This window comes from Mirounga angustirostris, unplaced genomic scaffold (assembly GCF_029215605.1).
Source record: "Mirounga angustirostris isolate CCGP_5_RB_7025 unplaced genomic scaffold, mMirAng1.0.hap1 SCAF_3, whole genome shotgun sequence".
NCBI classification, from domain to species: domain Eukaryota; kingdom Metazoa; phylum Chordata; class Mammalia; order Carnivora; family Phocidae; genus Mirounga; species Mirounga angustirostris.
This window is the reverse complement of record NW_026991711.1, coordinates 102,665,665-102,684,747: the sequence shown is the minus strand read 5'-3', so window position 1 is coordinate 102,684,747 and position 19,083 is coordinate 102,665,665. Positions and strand designations below refer to the sequence as shown.

Below are 19,083 nucleotides of genomic sequence, written 5' to 3'. Positions count from 1 at the left end.
TATCTGTTGATAACATTTTTCCCATTTGTAAAGCTGTGACTTTTAATGAAACTTTCCTAAAAATTTGTCAAGGATAAAACTTCATTACTGAAGGTGTAACAATTAACTGCTAATAGTAAAAATGGTTATTTTTAAAGTATATTTGCTCAGATCTAGCCTCTCTGTTCATTGCAGAGCCTCATCACTGTACTCTTTTTGCTATCTCCCACATGGTATCAGTAAGCTGACCTACTTGAGTTTTACTGCCATCCTCAACTCAGTGTCTTATTTTTAGATAAAGAAGTGTTTTATCCCATCGTCTTGCCCCTCAAGACCACCTCCTTTCCAGCCTCATTTGATCCCAGTGTTTTCCCTTCAGGAGAAAGCCTGCTACCATCCATGAGGAAGAGCTAGACAACCAGAGAAGTGTGACAAAGCATTTCTGAAAAGGTCGCCTCTTCATTCTTGAGTAAAGAGAATATCAGGCCTGTATGTCTGTATCCCTATGGTCTGTTCTCTCTCCTAGTCTTCTGTAAGACAAAAATACATGAATGAACACACACATGCACACACACACATCTAAGAAGAAACAATAATTTTGCAACATACCATCTAAATCACCTATAGGAAAGGAAATTATAGGCATACCTTGGAGATATTGCAGGTGCAATTCCAGACCACCCCAATAAAGTGAGTCAAATGAACTCTTTGGTTTCCTAGTGCATATAAAAGTTGTATTTCCACTATGCTGTAGTCTGTTAATGTGCACTAGCATTATGTTGGGGAAAAAAATGTACATACCTTAACTTAAAATACTGCTACAAAATGCTAACAGTTGTTGGGTAGGAAGACATTTACTCTGCCCTTCAAGATACTTCTGGCTAAACTGAGGATCAAATTGACATGAGATACAGATTAACAGGAGAAAATTCAGTTTAATTTCATATATTTTGGGAATCCACATAGAAATGCAATTCCAAAGACAGTTAAAAAAGGTATATATATCATTTTGAACCAAAAAGAAAGGGGTAGAGATGTTGGACTTAAAAGGGAAGGAATGCAGCTCACAGGATGATGAAAAGAGTAACTGGTACATAAATGTTGGCTGGGCCATTTAGAAACAACGGGACATAAAGAACTTTCCTGACTGTCTTCCATACCTGTTACATACATACATATTACAATGCAGTTATCTATAGTGATAGGTCTCTTCCTACAGCAAATCCTCCATCTACATTCTTTTTGGCAATCTTGGGGGAGGTAAAGAGCTTTTCCTAAATCCTGTAGGGTTTTAATTGTTAATAACGCAAAATAATCTTAATGACAAATTGGCATATTTTGGGGAGACCTGTCACAAACTACTCTACCAACATCTGAGCTTTCAGCAAGTCATAATTTTTTTGCTGCCAGATGGTCTTGCCTTGATGTTGATGACTGCTCACTGATCAGGTTGGTAATTGCTGCAGATTGGGGTGGCAGTGGCACTTTCTTAAAATAAGATCCAGGTGTTTTATGCAAGTGTTGAATCACTATATTGTACACCTGAAACTGATATTACCCTATATGTTAACTAACTGGAATTTAAATAAAAACTTTAAAATACACAGACAATTCTTTGTAGCATGTGATGCCGTTTGACATAACATTTTACCCACATAAACTGGGTAAAAGTAGAACTTTTTTCAAAATAGGAGTCAGTCCTCTCAAACTTGGCCACTGCTTTATCTACCAAGTTTATGTAATATTCTAAATCCTTTGTTTTCACTTTGACAGTCTTCACAGCATCTTCACCAGAAGTAGTTTCCATGTCAAGAAGCCACTTTCTTTCCACATCCATAAGAAGAAAGTCCTCATCTGTTAAAGTGCTATATGAGATTATACCAATTCATCACATCTTCAGGCTCCACTTCTAATTCTGGTTCTCTTGCTATTTCTACCACATCTGCGGTTACTTCCTCCACTAACATCTTGAACCTTTCAAAGTCATCTAAGAGGGTTGGAATCAACTTTTTCCAAACTCCTATTCATGTTGATATTTTTACCACTTCCCATGAATCACGATGAATGTTCTTAATATCATCTAGAATGGTGAATACTCCAAAATGTTTTCAATTGACTGCTCAGATTCATCAGAGGAATCACTCTGACAGCTGTTTCCTTACAAAATGTGTTTCTTAAATAATAAGACTTCAATGTCAAAATTACTCCTTGACCCATGGGCTGCAGGATGGATGTTGTGTTAGCAGGCAAGAAAACAACATTCATCTCATTGTCCCTTTCTTTCCATCAGAGCTCCTGGGGAGCCAGGTGCATTGTCAGTGAGCAGTGATATTTTGAGATGCATCTCTTTCTCTGAGCAGTAGGTCTCAAGAGTGGGCTTAAAATAGTCAGCTAACCATGTGGTAATCAGATGTGCTGTCATCCAGGCTTTTTTGTTCCATTTGTAGAATGCAGGCAGAGTAGATTGAGCATAATTCTTAAAGGCCGTAGGATTTTTGGAATGTAAATGAGCCCTGGATTCAACTTAAAGCCACCAGCCATACTAGCCCCTACCCAGAAACTCAGCCTGTCCTTTGAAGCTTTCAAGCCAGTCATTGACTTCTCCTCTCTAGCTATGAAGTCCTAGATGGCATCTTCTTTCAATAGAAGGCTCTTTCGTTTACACTGAAAATCTGTTGTTTACACTAAACAACAAGGCTGTTGTTTAGTGTAGCCCCTTCATTAATGTTCCTAGCTAGATTTTCTGGAGAACTTGCTGCAGCTTCTACATCAGCATTTGTGACCTCCCCTTGCACTTTTATGTTCTGAAGACAGCTTTTGAACCAGCCTCTGCTAGCTTCAGACTTTTCTTCTGAGGCTTCCTCACCTCTCAGCCTTCACAGAATTGAAGAGAGTTAGGGCCTTGCTCTGGATTAAGCTTTGGTTAAGGGAATGTTGTGGCTGGCTTGCTCTTCCATCCAGACCACTGAAACCTTCTCCATATCAGTAAAAAGGCTCTTTTGCTCTTTTATGATTTGTGTGTTCCCTGAAGTAGCATTTTTAATTTCTTTCAAGAATGTTTCACAGGGCGCCTGGGTGGCTCAGTTGGTTAAGCGACTGCCTTCAGCTCAGGTCATGATCCTTTCCTATAGGTGATTTAGATGGTATGTTGCAAAATTATTGTTTCTTCTTAGATGTGTGTGTGTGCATGTGTGTGTTCATTCATGTATTTTTGTCTTACAGAAGACTAGGAGAGAGAACAGACCATAGGGATACAGACATACAGGCCTGATATTCTCTTTACTCAAGAATGAAGAGGCGACCTTTTCAGAAATGCTTTGTCACACTTCTCTGGTTGTCTAGCTCTTCCTCATGGATGGTAGCAGGCTTTCTCCTGAAGGGAAAACACTGGGATCAAATGAGGCTGGAAAGGAGGTGGTCTTGAGGGGCAAGACGATGGGATAAAACACTTCTTTATCTAAAAATAAGACACTGAGTTGAGGATGGCAGTGGGAGGCCTGCTTCTCCCTCTCCCACTCCCCCTGCTTGTGTTCCCTCTCTCGCTGTGTCTCTCTCTGTCAAATAAATAAATAAAATCTTTAAAAAAAAAAAAAAAGAATGTTTCACAACTTGGCAACTGTTTGGTACAAGAGGCCCAGCTTTTGGCCTTTCTCAGCTTTTGACATACTTTCCTCACTAAGCTTAATCATTTCTAGTTTTTGATTTAAAGTGAGAGACATGCAACTCTTCCTTTCGCATGAACACTTAGAGGCCATGGTAGGATTGTTAATTGGCCTAATTTCAATATTGTTGTGTCTCAGGAAATAGAGAGGTCCAAGGAGAGGGAGATAGATGGGGGAACAGCTTGTCAGTGGAATAGTCAGAACACACACAATATTTAAGTTTGCCATCTTATATGGGTGTGGTTTGTGGTGCCCCAAAACAATTATAATAGTAACATGGAAGATTCCTGATCATAGATCACATAATCAAATATAATTATAATAAAAAAGTTTGAAATATTGCAGGAATTACCAAAGTGTGACACAGATACATGAAATTAGCAAATGCTATTCGAAAAATGGCACCAGTAGATTTGCTTGATGTAGTTTCCACAAACTTTCTATTTTTTTTTTTTTTTAAGATTTTATTTATTTATTTGACAGAGAGAGACACAGCGAGAGAGGAGCACAGGCAGGGGGAGTGGAGGGGGAGAGGCAGGCTTCCCGCCGAGCGGGGAGCCTGATGTGGGGCTCGATCCCAGGACCCTGGGACCATGACCTGAGCCGAAGGCAGACGCTTAATGACTGAGCCACCCAGGCGCCCCCAAACTTTCTATTTTTAAAAAACACTATTTGCAAATTACATAAATCAAGTAAAATGAGGTATGCCTATATAATTTAATCTACAAGGATACAGAAATAGTTCTGCTAAACCATACATCTCCTTAACAGTAATAAATAATTGAATATAAGATTTCAGTCTGACATTTCTATATGTGGGTTTCTTTACTCAATTCAGTCTGTCATTAAGATTTAAAGTCTGCATATCTAAAAGTCTTCTTTAAAGGAATCTCATCTAGAACAAATTGATCACCTACTCTAAAGATGAACCTACATCCTTACCCTAAAAATACAAATTGCTTATAACTTTAAAACCGGAAACTTCCAAAAAAAAATTTTTTTTAATTGGAAACTTCTAGTCAAAACAAAATTCTCAGTCAGAAGGCATTTTCTGATTTATGCATTTACTGTATAAATGCAATCACAATACAAAAAATTGAAAATGAAATTCTGGGTTGCCTGGGTTGCTCAGTCATTAAGCTTCTGTTTTTCATTAAGCTTCTATTTTCAGCTCAGGTCATGATCCCAGGGTCCTGGGATCGAGCCCCACATCAGGCTCCCTGCTCGGCAGGAAGCCTGCACTCCCCCTGCTTGTGTTCCTGCTCTCACTATCTCTCTCTGTCAAAATAAATAAATAAAATCTTAAAAAAAAAAAAAAAAAAGAAAATGAAATTCTGTATGTCAGTTAAGATCATTGTTTAATTTCTCTTACTAATTTTGTGGAATAAGACATTTAGAAAATCCAAATTTATTCTCCTAAATAAAATAGTGATTTATTATTTTGAATACATTGATAAAATGTATATTTGAAGTTAAAGTATTCTATTTAATTCTTCTTATGTAGTACCTAGATAGTTGTTATGCCTTTGGTTCTTTTTTTTTTTTATTATTATTCATTTGAGACAGAGAGAGAGAGAGAAAGAGCTGGAGCAGTGGGGAGAGTCAAAGGAAGAGGGAGAAACAGATTCCCTGCTGAGCAGGGACCTGGAGATCATCACCTGAGCTGAAGGCAGGTGCTTAACCATCTGAGCCACCCAGGCGCCCCTGTGCCTTTGGTTCTTAATAGTTGATTTAGACTTAATCATCTTGAAACACTGGACCATTTTACTTGAACAAATTCTTTTGTAGTGAGAGCCAAAGACTTTGAACCGCCTATTGAGTATAGTTACTTTTTTATACCCACATTATTTGAGAGTGTTTTTGGTTTTATAATTGAATGTTATGCTATTTTAATTCTTTGGAAAATACTTGAAATATAAGTACATTTTTTTAAAGTTCATATATATATACATATAGTAAAAATATTGTCCTAGCAATTATTTTCCTATTTACAAATTTTATCTAGAACTCAATTTTCCTGTATTATGTGATCCACTCTTTCTTTAATGGGAGCATGAGATTTTAGTCATATACTTTTAGTTTGAATCATGTTTTATTCAAGGATGTTCCATGAGATTTTATTTTCTACTGAATTGTGCCTGTAAGAGGATACATGAGAGAATAAGGAAAGGAGACTGACTTGGTTTTTTATTGCGTTCATGGAATTGGCCTAAGATCATGGTTTTCAACATAAGGGCTGTGGTTTTGTGGTTTTGAATTTCCCTCTGATGCTAAAGGAAGTAATGCCCACATTTCTTATCAGCTTGCCCGGATTTAGAGCAAGAGGGTAAGGAGGACTAATGGGGCTTAAAAGCTGTCAGCATTCAAACATTAAAAATGGAATCAGACTTTTTATCATACCCTTTGCTTTGCTCCCATTGTTTATTCTTGTATTCAACACGTTACCTTCTTAGCTAAATTAATCCTTCCATTTCTTATACTTAAGACTCATTGGCTTGGGAATCTTTCTTTCTTTTTAAAATGGCTCCTTATTTCTTGATTTTTACTTACTTTTAAAAAATTTATTAGTTTAGTTCTTAAAAGGCAGTCATTTTTTTTATGTTATTAAGAAATCATGTGATAAGATAGCTGGGAACAATAAAAAATATTTAGAATTTCCTAAACTTAATGAAATAGTACACTGATAGCTCCCCAAATTGACTTTCCATTCTTCTTCAGCTGCCTAGATTGATCACTGTATCTTCAGTTCTTTCTCTTCTTAAAGCCATAGGCCACATATTTGAAACAGGCTGCTTAAACTGGTTTGTATCAGAGACTACTCTGTCTATAGCTATCAAACTATGCATTGTACCATTGGGAAATGAAGGGAAAAATCCCAGAGAGAAGGTAACTTGAGAGAAAGTCCCAAGAAATCTGCATAGATATTACCCTCACATCATTGGCCATTTCTTAAAGTGTACATGCCCAGGATGCGACTCCAAAAAGCCCAGCAGAAATTTGTAGTTGGAGGAGAAAGACCAAGGCAGAGATTTTAGCATTATTGTGGTGCTGAGGACATACATCAGAGTTGTGCCTTGTCAAGGGAGAAAAATCTTGGTAAATACCCTGCTTGGGCTTGTGGTGACCTCCAGAAGTATACCCCCTAGTAGTAAAGGCCATACCCTAGTAATACGGGCAAATATGAAATAAACTTGCCTAAACCAAGACTTAAAGGGAATGAGGTATCTGCTCTTACTCAATTTGTATGCCAAAAGAAAACTTAACCTAATTTCTGTCTGGGGGAAGATATCATCCAAAGCTTCTATAATTTCTTCACCAATCACTTTCTAGAATCCAATTAAAAATATAAGGGATGCTGAGAAACAGTACCAAAAGGAAAATTAGGTAATAGAGTCCACAGTTGATCAGATATTGGTGTTATCAGAAAGAGATTTTAAAATAACAGTGTTTTTTTATTCAAGAGAACCAAGGAAGTGGTGGACAACAGAAATGAATAGATAAAAAATTTCAATAGAGAATTTAATCTATTAAAAAGAATCTAAAAATATATTTTAAAAGATTCTGATGTACATTTTAGAGCTGAAAAATGACACATCTGGAATTAAAAACTTATTCATTTGGTGTAATATAGCAAATATACAAGAAAGCAGGATTAGGGAACTAGAAAATAAAAATAAATTCAAACTTTTAATGAGATTAGCTTTTCAGCACATCTTGATTATTCTTATTCTTTCCTGTATTTATGTCAGTTCCCTCTCTGTTTTCAATCCATAACTTCTCTTTTCCCACCTTTTTCCTACCTATTGTTTCAGTTTTTGTTTCCACACATCCCTGTTGAAAACCTGTGACCCTGATATCAGTAGCAGACAATATTAGGAAATTTAATTTAAGGTGCCTGGCAGGTTAACACAGAGATAACTGTTAGTCCCACTACATGAAATACACAAAATTCTAGGTAGACAGGCACCAAGTAAATTGAGCAGCAAGCAAAAGATCCGGTAATAGAATCTGAGGCACAAAGACTTCTACTTTCCAGAAAATTAGGGTAGCAAACAGACCCCTATTTCCAGAGAAATAGAAGTTAAGAAAATGATCTATGAACCCACTGCAGGAAGCAAAGCCAGGTAACCATAGCTATGGCACAGAGTTACTTGGTGGTATGGTCTACACACACAGAATTGACCATGGCTCAGTTCCTGGAATTGTGCTCCTTTGTCATAGTTGTTAGGGATAAGCAAGGCAGGAAACATCTGTAATTTATAAATCTCTGCTGCCTTGGAATCATATTGGTCCCAGAATCTAGTGATGTTTAAGTGGGTTCAGCTATGAGGATTGGTTGGCTTTTGAGGACAAGAAAATATAGCAGTCATTATACCAGATGTTGGTACATAATTGCCTTAGGTTTGGTTTTATAAAACTAAGTTATGTAAAAGTTATTTATTTCTCTTAGGGTTAGGTCTACTACCATCAAATAAATCTTAAATTTGGCTGTGTAGGCCTAAAGTTTGGGGTTGTATGCTATTCCTTAGAAAGAGATATAGAATATTAGGCTGTAAAATGATTTAATTTTGTAATAAAGTATGTAGGCTGTGTGTGTGTATGTGTGTCTGTATTCCTAAGTTACCCAGTTACCAAGCCCTGCCTAACTTAACCAGAATTTTATTCTTCACACCCTAGATAGGAAACGATTTTTATCTGCAAATGGATCTTGTTTCAATATTAAAAGCTTACATATCCAGTATTTTTTTATAATTTTAGGTTTACTGAGGAATAGCAGAAAAACAAATTTCAAGACCTATAAAGTATGCATCATGATGACCTGACACACATATATAGTGTGAAAGGATTTCCCCTATACATTTAACACATCACTCATCGCACATATCTATACTTTTCTGGGTTTTTCATTTTGTTTTGTTTTGTTGAGAACATCCTAGTTCCACCATCCCACCAAACCTCAATCATACAACACTGTGTTATCAACTGTAGTCACAATGCTGTCCATGAGTTCCTCAGACCTTATCTTACAGCTGAAAGTTTGTACCCTTTTACCAGCCTCTCCCTATTCTCCCTATCCCTTAGCCCCTGCAACCACTTTTTTACTCTCTGTTACTGTGAGTTTGGTGCTTTCTTTCTTTTTTGTCCAAAGATTCTATGTATACATGATATATGCAGTATCTATCGTTCTCTCTCTGGCTTATTTCACTTAGCATAATGTCCTCACACTCCATTCAGGTTGTTGCAAATGGCAGGATTCCCTTTATTCTGAAATAATATTCCATTGTCTATATATACCATGACTTCTTTATCGGCTCAACCACTGATGGACATTTAGGTTATTTGTATACATTAAAGGTTTTAGACTTAGCTTTGGCTTTTTTTTTTTTTTTTTTTTTTCTTTTTTGCAGGAGAGGGGCAGAGGGAGAGAAAGGATCTTAAGCAGGCTCCGTGACACCCAGCACAGAGCCCAACTCGGGGCTCACTCTCACAACCCTGAGATCATGACCTGAGCTATAATCAAGAGCCAGATGCTAAACTGACTGAGCCACCCAGCTATCCAGGCGCCCCTGCTTTGGCTCTATTTTTGAATGTGATTTGCCTCAGAACTTTGAAATGTTAGCTAATAATACTGCTCTTGCACTAAAATCTTTTCAGTATTCCTTCCTGTTTTTTTCTCTGCCTGGGTTTTGCCTGTCGCACAGAATTTAACAATCTTGATCTTTATTTACTCATTAATTCACTCATGGATTCAAATATCTGAGCACTTACTGAACACCAGGTCAGAAACAAAGTCACTGACTACATTTCATTTACCTTGTCTCCATTTGACAGTCTTTATTCCAATCAAAAGAACATCTTCCTAAGTAATTCACACTAGTTTTCTCTTTCTGAGTGTGATTAATATAAATGTTAGCTTGCTTGAATATTCTGGGATTACTTTTGTCATTGTTAATAGCAGTAGTTTAATGAAAAATACATAAAACAAGATTTTCTTAGTGGAGACTTGCTAAAAATCCCAAATTTCCTTTTTGTCTCTTAATTTTGCTCAGCATTTAAAATTCATTTTAAATTAACTGTATTAGGTATCTGTATCTTTTTTCTCTTTGAAACATCAAGTCAGTAGTCCTTACATCTTTTAGTCTCTCTCTTATATCCATAATAATAACTACTTTTTTTTTTAAAGATTTTATTTATTTATTTGACAGAGAGAGACATAGCGAGAGAGGGAACACAAGCAGGGGGAGTGGGAGAAGAAGCAGGCTTCCTGTGGAGCAGGGAGCCCAATGTGGGGCTCGATCCCAGGACCCTGGGATCATGACCTGAGCTGAAGACAGACGCTTAACGACTGAGCCACCCAGGCGCCCCTAATAACTACTTTTTTAAAGAAGTCAGTGTTATTGAGGTGTAATTCACTCTTTTAGGTAAATTCATCCTTTTTAAATGAGCAATTCTATAGGTCGACGAATGTGTACAGACATTTAACTATCACCACAATCAAAATACAAAACAGCCCCATCATCTCAAAAGTTCCCTCATGCTGCTCTCCTCCTCCCACTCCTCGACTCTGATGAGTTTTCTGTATGACATAAACATGGAATCATATGGTATGTTGCTTTTGAGTTTGACTTCTTTCATGTAGCAAAATGCAACGTGTTGTGTATAGCAATAGTTTGCTCCCTTTTTATTGATAAATAGTATTCTATTACATGGATGTACCCCAGTTTTTATCCATGTACCAGTTGAAGTACATTTGGGTTGTCTTCATATTCTGGCTGTTAGGAACAAAACCACGAAAAACATTGATTTAGGGTGCCTGGGTGGCTCAGTTGGTTAAGCGACTGCCTTCGGCTCAGGTCATGATCCTGGAGTCCCTGGATCGAGTCCCGCATCGGGCTCCCTGCTCGGCAGGGAGTCTGCTTCTCCCTCTGACCCTCCCCCCTCTCATGTGCTCTCTCTCTCATTCTCTCTCTCTCAAATAAATAAATAAAAAATCTTTAAAAAATAAAAATAAAAACATTGATTTAGTAACTACTTTTTAAATGGGTACTGCTTAGAAATGGGGCATTATGATATAAGTGTGAAAACAATTAAGTGGGAAGACACCGGAGACCTGGGCTCTCACACTAGTTTTGCATTCGATTAATGTTAAGTTGAATAGAGAATATAACCACTGTATGCTTATTTCTTTTGTAAGATGTGCATGATTTAGGGCTTATTCTAGCTTTAAAATAACATGATATTGTGTTGTATAGGTAAGTCATTTACCCTTGTGCTCTCTAAGAGATGAACTTATAAATGGTCATATACATCTTTATAAAATTAAGTTATATGAATTCAATATAACTAATATTTTAAATAACAGGTTATTTTGTCTCTAAGTCCAGTCACAAATGGTTAGAAGATAACATAATTTGCTTAATGAATTTTAAAGGTCATCATAATCTTGTGCTTTTTATTAACTATGTAATCCAATTGATTTTACGTTAGAAAATTATTTTGATGATAATACTCTTAAGTAAATGTTTGATTAATATTTTCATTCAAAATATTTCAGCATTTACTTACATATTTATGTATTTTTAATTTATTTTTATTTTAGATGGGTCTAGGAAAGACAATCCAGGCAATTGCAATTGCTTACTTCTATAAGGAGGAATGGCCTCTTTTAATAGTGGTCCCTTCATCTCTGAGATATCCCTGGATGGAAGAAATAGAGAAATGGATCCCAGAGCTGAGTCCAGAAGGTATCAATGTTATTCAGAATAAAACTGACGTGGGGTAAGAATGATTTTTTCATCATTAGAGGGGGGAAAAAAAAGCCTTGCATGTATTTAGTATATGCTGATGTTTGGAATAAAGTATATAAGTCATAATTTAGAACTAAGAGAATAGTGTGGAGAATTTTATTTTACATTTTTAAATATGAATTATTTATCTAAAACCCAACAGTATATTTGATGTTAAATTCCTTTATGATATATTTTTAAACATAAATACGTACACTTTTGAAGATTTATGTAATATATCTATTTTATATATACTTTAAATATACTTAAAGCTGACGATTTGGGGGTTGAAAATTAAATTTCCCAACTTTTCAATGATTAACTTGAACCTTGTGAGCTTTTATTGTCTGCATCAATGGCAGATTTTGCTTTCCAAGTTGTTGGTTAATATGCAAGTTTTATATATAACTCAAAATTAGTATTAACCAGTTTTATTTTCTTTATTATATTCATTTATAATTTTAATATTTTCTATATTGAATATACTCACTTTGTGATTATTTGAAATATCTCCTCAAAAATAAATCATAAAATAGCTACTGGGTTTTTAAAATTTGTTTTCTAGCCATTGGGATAAACCAGCCTATTTGAATATTAGTAATTTGTTACATTGTGTTTCTAGGTGAATTTTGCAAATTCTCATGTTTGCAGTAGTTCAAAATTACCACTTTCTGAGCCTCAAATAAAAGGCAATATACATATTTGAAATAAATGTCTGTTAATAGTTACATTTTTTATTATGATTTTATTGTATTGTATTCTCTAGGATTGTTAACATAAAGACTATTTGTAGAAATAATTTTGACCTTTGTGAATGTCCTGAAAAAATAGTTGGAGGCCTTTTCTCTTTTGACCTTTGAACTAAAATTCTATAAAATATATTTTTATGGGTCTAAGGACATTTGGACAGTATTTGCATGGTCAAAATAAAATGCTGGCAATAATTATAAATTTCTTCTTCTTCAATAAAACTATATAAAATTTAAGACTTAAGGATTTAGAGAATGTAGAATGAACCGAGGCATTTATAGCCACTTTTTGTTAGCTATATTTTATCTGAAAGTTTACATTTAATTTTCTTAAAATATGTATCTTCTATCATCTTTTATTTAGTTCATATAGTTTTCTTTATTTTTTAGGAAATATTGTTCTACAATTAAATAGAGGCAAATATTTTTATTTGGATAACATTTGGTATTTGTTAGATAGTACTACAACCCAGAGTATAACTTTTCTCGAGGATGTCACCTTAGGGAAAGAAAAACTTAGCCAGTGTCTTCCAAGTGCTTAAGAAACAACTTTAGATATATACCAATATCTGGCAACATGTATTTACCAAAAATACATGTAACTCCTTTTGGCATATGCCACTTATGCATGGACTGTTCTCAGTGGACATTCAAGCCCTTGTCTTCTGTATATGGTTCTCAGTATACCTAAGTTAGTAATATTTATTCTACACTTTTCTTCTGAAAGCTTTCCTAGTGTTTCACTACAAAAAGAAAATTTTAAGTCTCTATATTAGCTAGATTTACCCAGGGCTTAAAATATAGTTGACATTAAGAAAAACATGCAATTATTAATATTATGCACACGATATGGGAACACCCAAATACATAAAATGTTTATTAACAAAAATAAAGGAACTACTCAATAGTAGTACAATAATAGTAGTGGTCTTTAACACCTCACTTATGTCAATAAACAGATCATCCAAACAGAAATCAACAAGGAAACAGTGGCTTTGAATGACACACTGGACCAGATGGATTTAACAGATATACTCAAAACATTCCATCCTAAAACAGCTTAATACACATTCTTTTGAAGTTCACTTTGGAACATTCTCCAGAATAGATCCCATATTAGACCACAAAACAAGTCTCAACAACTTCAAAAAGATCTAGATCCTACCATGCATCTTTTCTGATCACAACACTATGAAACTAGAAATCAACCACAACAAATAATCTGGAAAGAACACAAATACATGGAGGTTAAATAACATGTTCCTAAATAATAAATGGATCAACCAAGAAGTCAAAGAAGAAATAAAAAATTGCTAAGAGAGAAATGCAAATGAAAACACAGTGATCCATCCTCTCTTGGGTCCTCACTTCCAAGATGACCAAGAAAAGAAGGAATAATTGTGCCAAAAAGGGCCACAGCCACGTGCAGACTCTTCACTGCACCAACTATGCCTGTTGTGTGCCTAAGAACAAAGCCATTAAGAAATTTGTTACTCAAAACATAGTAGAGGGCTATCATTGTCAGGGACATTTCCATAGTGAGTATCTTCAATGCCTGTGTTCTCCCCAAGCTGTATGTGAAACTACATTACTGTGTGAGTTGTACCATACACAGCAAGGTAGTCAGGAATCACTCTCCTGAAGCACAGAAGAACTGAACACCCCCATCCCAATTTAGACCTGTGTGTGTGACCACCACCAAAGCCCATGTGAGGAGCTAAGACATTCAAGACTGAAGAAAAACTCTTCGGAAAAAAAATAATAAATGGAGATAATACCTTGAAAACAAAGACTCATAAAAAGAGAGAGGTTTTAAATTTAAAAAATCAGAAATGAAAAAGGAGATATAACAACCAACACTCCAGAAATACATAAGATTACAAGAGATTATAGAAAATTTGAACAGGCCAGTTACCAGCAATGTATTTGAATCAGTATTCAAAAACTCAAACAAAAGTCCAGGAGCAGATCAATTCACAGTAGAATTCTACCAAACATTTCTTTTTTTTTTTTTTTTTAAGATTTATTTATTTATTTGAGAGAGAGAGAGTATGCAAGCTGGGGGCAGAGCGGTGGAGGGACAGAGGGAGAGGGAAGGAAAGAATACCAAGCAGGCTTGATGCTCAGTGTGAAGTCCAACACAGGGCCCGATCCCACAACCCTGAGATCACAACCCAAGCCGAAATCAGGAGTTGGACACTTAACCACTGAGCCACCCAGGAACCCCTCTCCCAAACATTTAAAGAAGCATTAATACCTATTCTTCTCAAACTATTCCAGAAAACAGAAAAGTAAGGAAAACTTCCAAATGATTCTATTAGGTCACCATTGCCATGATACCAAGACCAGAAAAAAGACCACCAAAAGAGAACTACATGCCAATATCCCTTATGCACATAGATGCAAAATCCTAAAAAAAAAAAAAAATACTAGCAAAGTAAATCCAACAATATATTTTTTTTAAATCATTCACCAGGATCCATTGGGATTTATTTCCAGAATGCAGGGATGGTTTAGTATTCATAAATCAGTCAACATGTTACATTACATCACATCACTAAGAGAACAGATAAGAACCATGTGATCATTTTAATAGATGCAGAAAAGCATTTGACAACTACAAGATTCATTCATGATAAAACCCTCAACAAAGTAAGTTTAGAGAGAACATACCCCAACATAATAAAGTTCTTATATGAGAAACCCACAGCTAACATCATCATTAATGGGGAAAACTGAGAGCTTTTCCCTAAGGTCGGGAACAAGACAGGGATATCCATTCTCACTTTTTTATTCAACATAGTACAGAAAGTCCTAGCCACAGCAAACAGACAAAAAGGCATCCAAATTGGAAAGGAAGAAGTAAAACTTTCACTATTTGCAGATGACATGATATGCTATATATAAAACTATAAAGACTCCACCAAAAAACTACTAGAACTGATAAATGAATTCAGTAATATCACAAGACACAAAATGTACAGAAATCTATTGCATGTCTGTACACTAATAATGAAGCAGCAGAAAGAGAAATCAAGGAAACGATCCCATTTATAGTTGCACCAAAAATAGTAAGAACCTAGAAATAAACTTAACCAAAGAGGTGAAAGACCTGTACTCTGAAAACTATAAAACGTTGATGGAAGAAATTGAGGACAACACAAAGAAATGGAAAGACATTCTCTGCTCATGGATTGGAAGAACAAATATTGTTAAAATGTCTTTACTACCCAAAGCAATCTATACAATAAATGCAATCCCTATCAAAATACCAACCGCATTTTTAAGAGAACTGGAATAAACAATCCTAAATTTTATTTGGAACCACAAAAGATCCTGAATAGCCAGAGCAATCTTGAAAAAAACAAAACAAAACTGGAGGCATCATAGTTCCAGACTTCAAGTTATAATATAAAGCTGTAGTAATCAAAACAGTATGGTACTGGCACAAAAATTGACACACATCAATCAATGTAACAGAATAGAAAACCCAGAAATAAACCCATAATTATATGATCAGTTAATCTTTGACAAAGGAGGCAAGAATATGCAATGGGAAAAAGACTGTATCTTCAACAAATTATGTTGAGAAAACTGGACAGCAACATGCAAAAGAATGAAATTGGACTACTTTCTTTTTTAAAAAACTTTTTTTTAATTTTATTTATTTATTTGACAGAGAAAGAGAGCATAAGCAGGGGGAGCAGCAGGCAGAGGGAGAAGTAGGGTCCCCACTGAGCAAGGAGCCTGATGCGGGACTCGATCCCAGAACTCTGGGATCATGACCTGAGCTGAAGGCAGATGCTTAGCTGACTGAGCCACCCAGGCACCCTGAAACTGGACTACTTTCTTACATCATACACAAAAATAAACTCAAAATGGATTAAGGACCTAAACATGAGACCCGAAACCATAAAAATCCTCCAAGAGAGCACGGGCAATAATTTCTCTGCATCAGCTGTAGCAACTTTTTTCTAGATATGTCTCCTGAGGCAAGGGAAACAATAGCAAAAATAAACTGTTGGGATTACATCAAAATAAAAAGCTTCTGCACAGTTAAGGAGAGCATCAGTAAATCTAAAGGCAGCCTACTGAATGGGAAGACATTTGCAAATGACCTGTGTGATTAAGGAATAGAATCAAAAAAAAATAAAGAACTTATACAACTCAACACCAAAGTGCTCCAAAATGTCAGCTTCAGTTGTGGTGGAAATAAGACCAGGCTTTCCTTTTTTATTTATTTTTATTTTTTCCTTAGTTTTTCATTTTAATTTTTAAATTTTTTATATTTTCTTTCTTTTATCTTATTTTTTTTTCTTTTTTCTTTGGTATCAGGCTTATAGTTTATTGGTTTGTTTCCTTTTCTCATTTTTTTGGATCAGGCTTTTTTTTAAAGATTTACTTATTTATTTTAGAAAGAGTGTGTGCAAACAGGGGGAGGGGCAGAGGGAGTGAAACCCAAGCAAGCCCCCTGCTGAGCAGGGAGCCCAACACGGGGCTTGATTCCTCAACCCTGAAATCATGACCTGAGCCAAAACTAAGAGTCGGACTCCCAGCCAACTGAGCCACCCAGGCGCCCCCCCGTTTTTAAATCTGGCTTATCTTAACAAATAAATCAAAGCACACCTAGTTAAATGTCCAAACACTCCCCACTGCAAGCAAGGAGGAACTCTGTAGAGGACTGATCTGTGGGAATGAGCAGCCAAAGCACAACAGCACAGCACACACAGCATACGCCAGAAACATTTCCTGACATGCCAGGCCCTGGACAGTGTGTGACCCCTTCTTAATATAGTATTACTCTCAGGAGCAGGAAACTTAACAAGTTTTCATAATATGCAAAATACAGAAACCTAAATGACAAGATGGAGGAATTCTCCCCAAAAGAAATATCAAAAAGAAATCACAAGCAGGGATTTGATCAAAACAGATATAAGCAATATATCTGAATAAGAATTTAGAACAGTCATGAGAATACTAGCTGGGCATGAAAGAAACATAGAAGACACCAGAGAAACCCTGGCTGTAGCTATAAAACACCTAAAAACTAGTCAGGCCGAAATAAAAAATGCTACAACTGAGATTCAAAACTGACTAGATGTACTCACAATGAGGATGGAAGAAGCAAAGGATTGAATAGGTGATAGAGAAGATAAAATTGTGGTAAATAATGAAAAAAAGAGGGAAATAAAACTATTAGATCATGAATTGAGACTTAGAGAACTCAGTGACTCCACAAAGCACAATCATATCCGTACCATAGGGGTCCCAGAAAAAGAAGAGCAGGAAAAGGGGGCAGAAGGTTTATTGGAACAAATTATAGTTGAGAACTTCCCTAATCTGGGAAAGGAAACAGGCATTCAAGTCTAAGAGACACAGAGAGCTACCCTCCAAGTCAGTAAAAACAGGTAAACACCAAGATATATCATAGTGCAGCTTGCAAAATTCAAAGATAGAGAATTCTGAAAGCAGCTATGGACAAAAGGTCCTTAACCTACAAGGGTAGGTAGCAGCAGACCTGTCCACAGAAACTTGGCAGGCCAGAAAGGAGTGTTATCATATATTCAACATACTAAATGAGAAAAATATGAAGATGAGAATACTTTATCCAGCATGGCTGTCATTCAGAATAGAAGGAAATAGAGTTTCTAAGACAAGCAAAACCAAAGGAGTTCATGAACACTAAACCAGTTCTGCAAGAAATACTAAAGGGGACCCTTTGAGCAGGAAGGACAGATGAAAAGCAACAAAGACTAGAAAGGAACAGACACAATCCACAGGAACAGGAACTTTACTGGTAATATGATGGCAGTAAATCCATATCTCTCAGTAACTACTCTGAATGTAAATGGACTCAATGCTCCAGTCAAAAGACACAGGGTATCAGAGTGGTTAAAAAAACAGGACCCATTGATATGCTGCTTACAAGAGACTCGTTTTAGACCCAAAGACACCTCCAGATGGAAAGTGAGGGGATGGACAACCATCTATCATACTAATGAACATCAAAATAAAGCTGGAGTAGCCATGCTTATATCAGACAAACTAGATTTTAAACCAATGTCTGTAACAAGAGATGAAGAAGGACACTTCATAATAAAGGGGTCTATCCAACAAGAAGATCTAACAATTGTAAATATTTTTGCCCCCAACTTGGGAGCAGCCAATTCTATAAATCAGTTAATAACAAACTTAAACTCATTGATAATACAATAATAATAGGGGATTATTTTTGTTAAAGATTTTATTTATTTAAAAGAGAGAGCACACAAGCAAGGGGAACAGCAGAGAGAGAGGGAGAAGCAGACTCCCCACTGAGCAGGGAATCCAACCAACGTGGGGCTCAATCTCAGTCCGGAGATTGTGACCTGAGCCGAAGGCAGCCACTTAACCAACAGAGCCATCCAGGTGCCCCATTAATAATGGACTTTAACACCCCACTCACAGCAACAGATAGATGGTCTAAGCAGAAGATCAACAAGTAAACAAGGGCTTTGAATGACACACTGGACCAGATGGACTTAACAGACATATTCGGAGCATTTCATCCTAAAGCAGCAGAATACACATTGTTTTTGAGTGCACATGGATCATTCTCCAGAATAGATTACATGCTGGGTCACAACTCAGGCCTTAGTGGGTACAAAAAAACTGAGATCATACCATGCATATATTAGACCACAATGCTATGAAGCTTACAACAAGTAAAAATTTGGAAAGACCACAAATACATGGAGGTTAAAGAACATCCTACTAAAGAATGAATGAGTTAACCAGGAAATTAAAGAAGAAATTAAAAAAATACATGGAAGCAAATTAAAATGAAAACACAACAGTCCAAAACCTTTGGGATATAGCAAAGGCAGTCCTAAGAGGGAAGGTCTTCCTCAAGAAGCAAGAAAAGCC

The 19,083-nt window shown here is 36.1% G+C and overlaps 1 protein-coding gene and 1 pseudogene across 4 annotated transcripts in view; both read left to right on the top strand.

The window, feature by feature from the left end:
• Positions 1-19,083, top strand: part of ZRANB3 (zinc finger RANBP2-type containing 3) — a 307,849-nt gene that overhangs the window by 141,984 nt on the left and 146,782 nt on the right. For 3 of the 4 annotated variants that reach the window (XM_045868960.3, XM_064586450.1, XM_064586451.1), the window contains exon 4: positions 11,242-11,420. In XM_045868960.3, the coding sequence (XP_045724916.1) occupies positions 11,242-11,420 (179 nt within the window). The remainder of the gene's footprint in view (positions 1-11,241; positions 11,421-19,083) is intronic. The other variant, XM_064586452.1, reaches the window with a different exon arrangement.
• On the top strand, positions 13,065-14,569 carry LOC129045636 (small ribosomal subunit protein eS26-like; annotated as a pseudogene).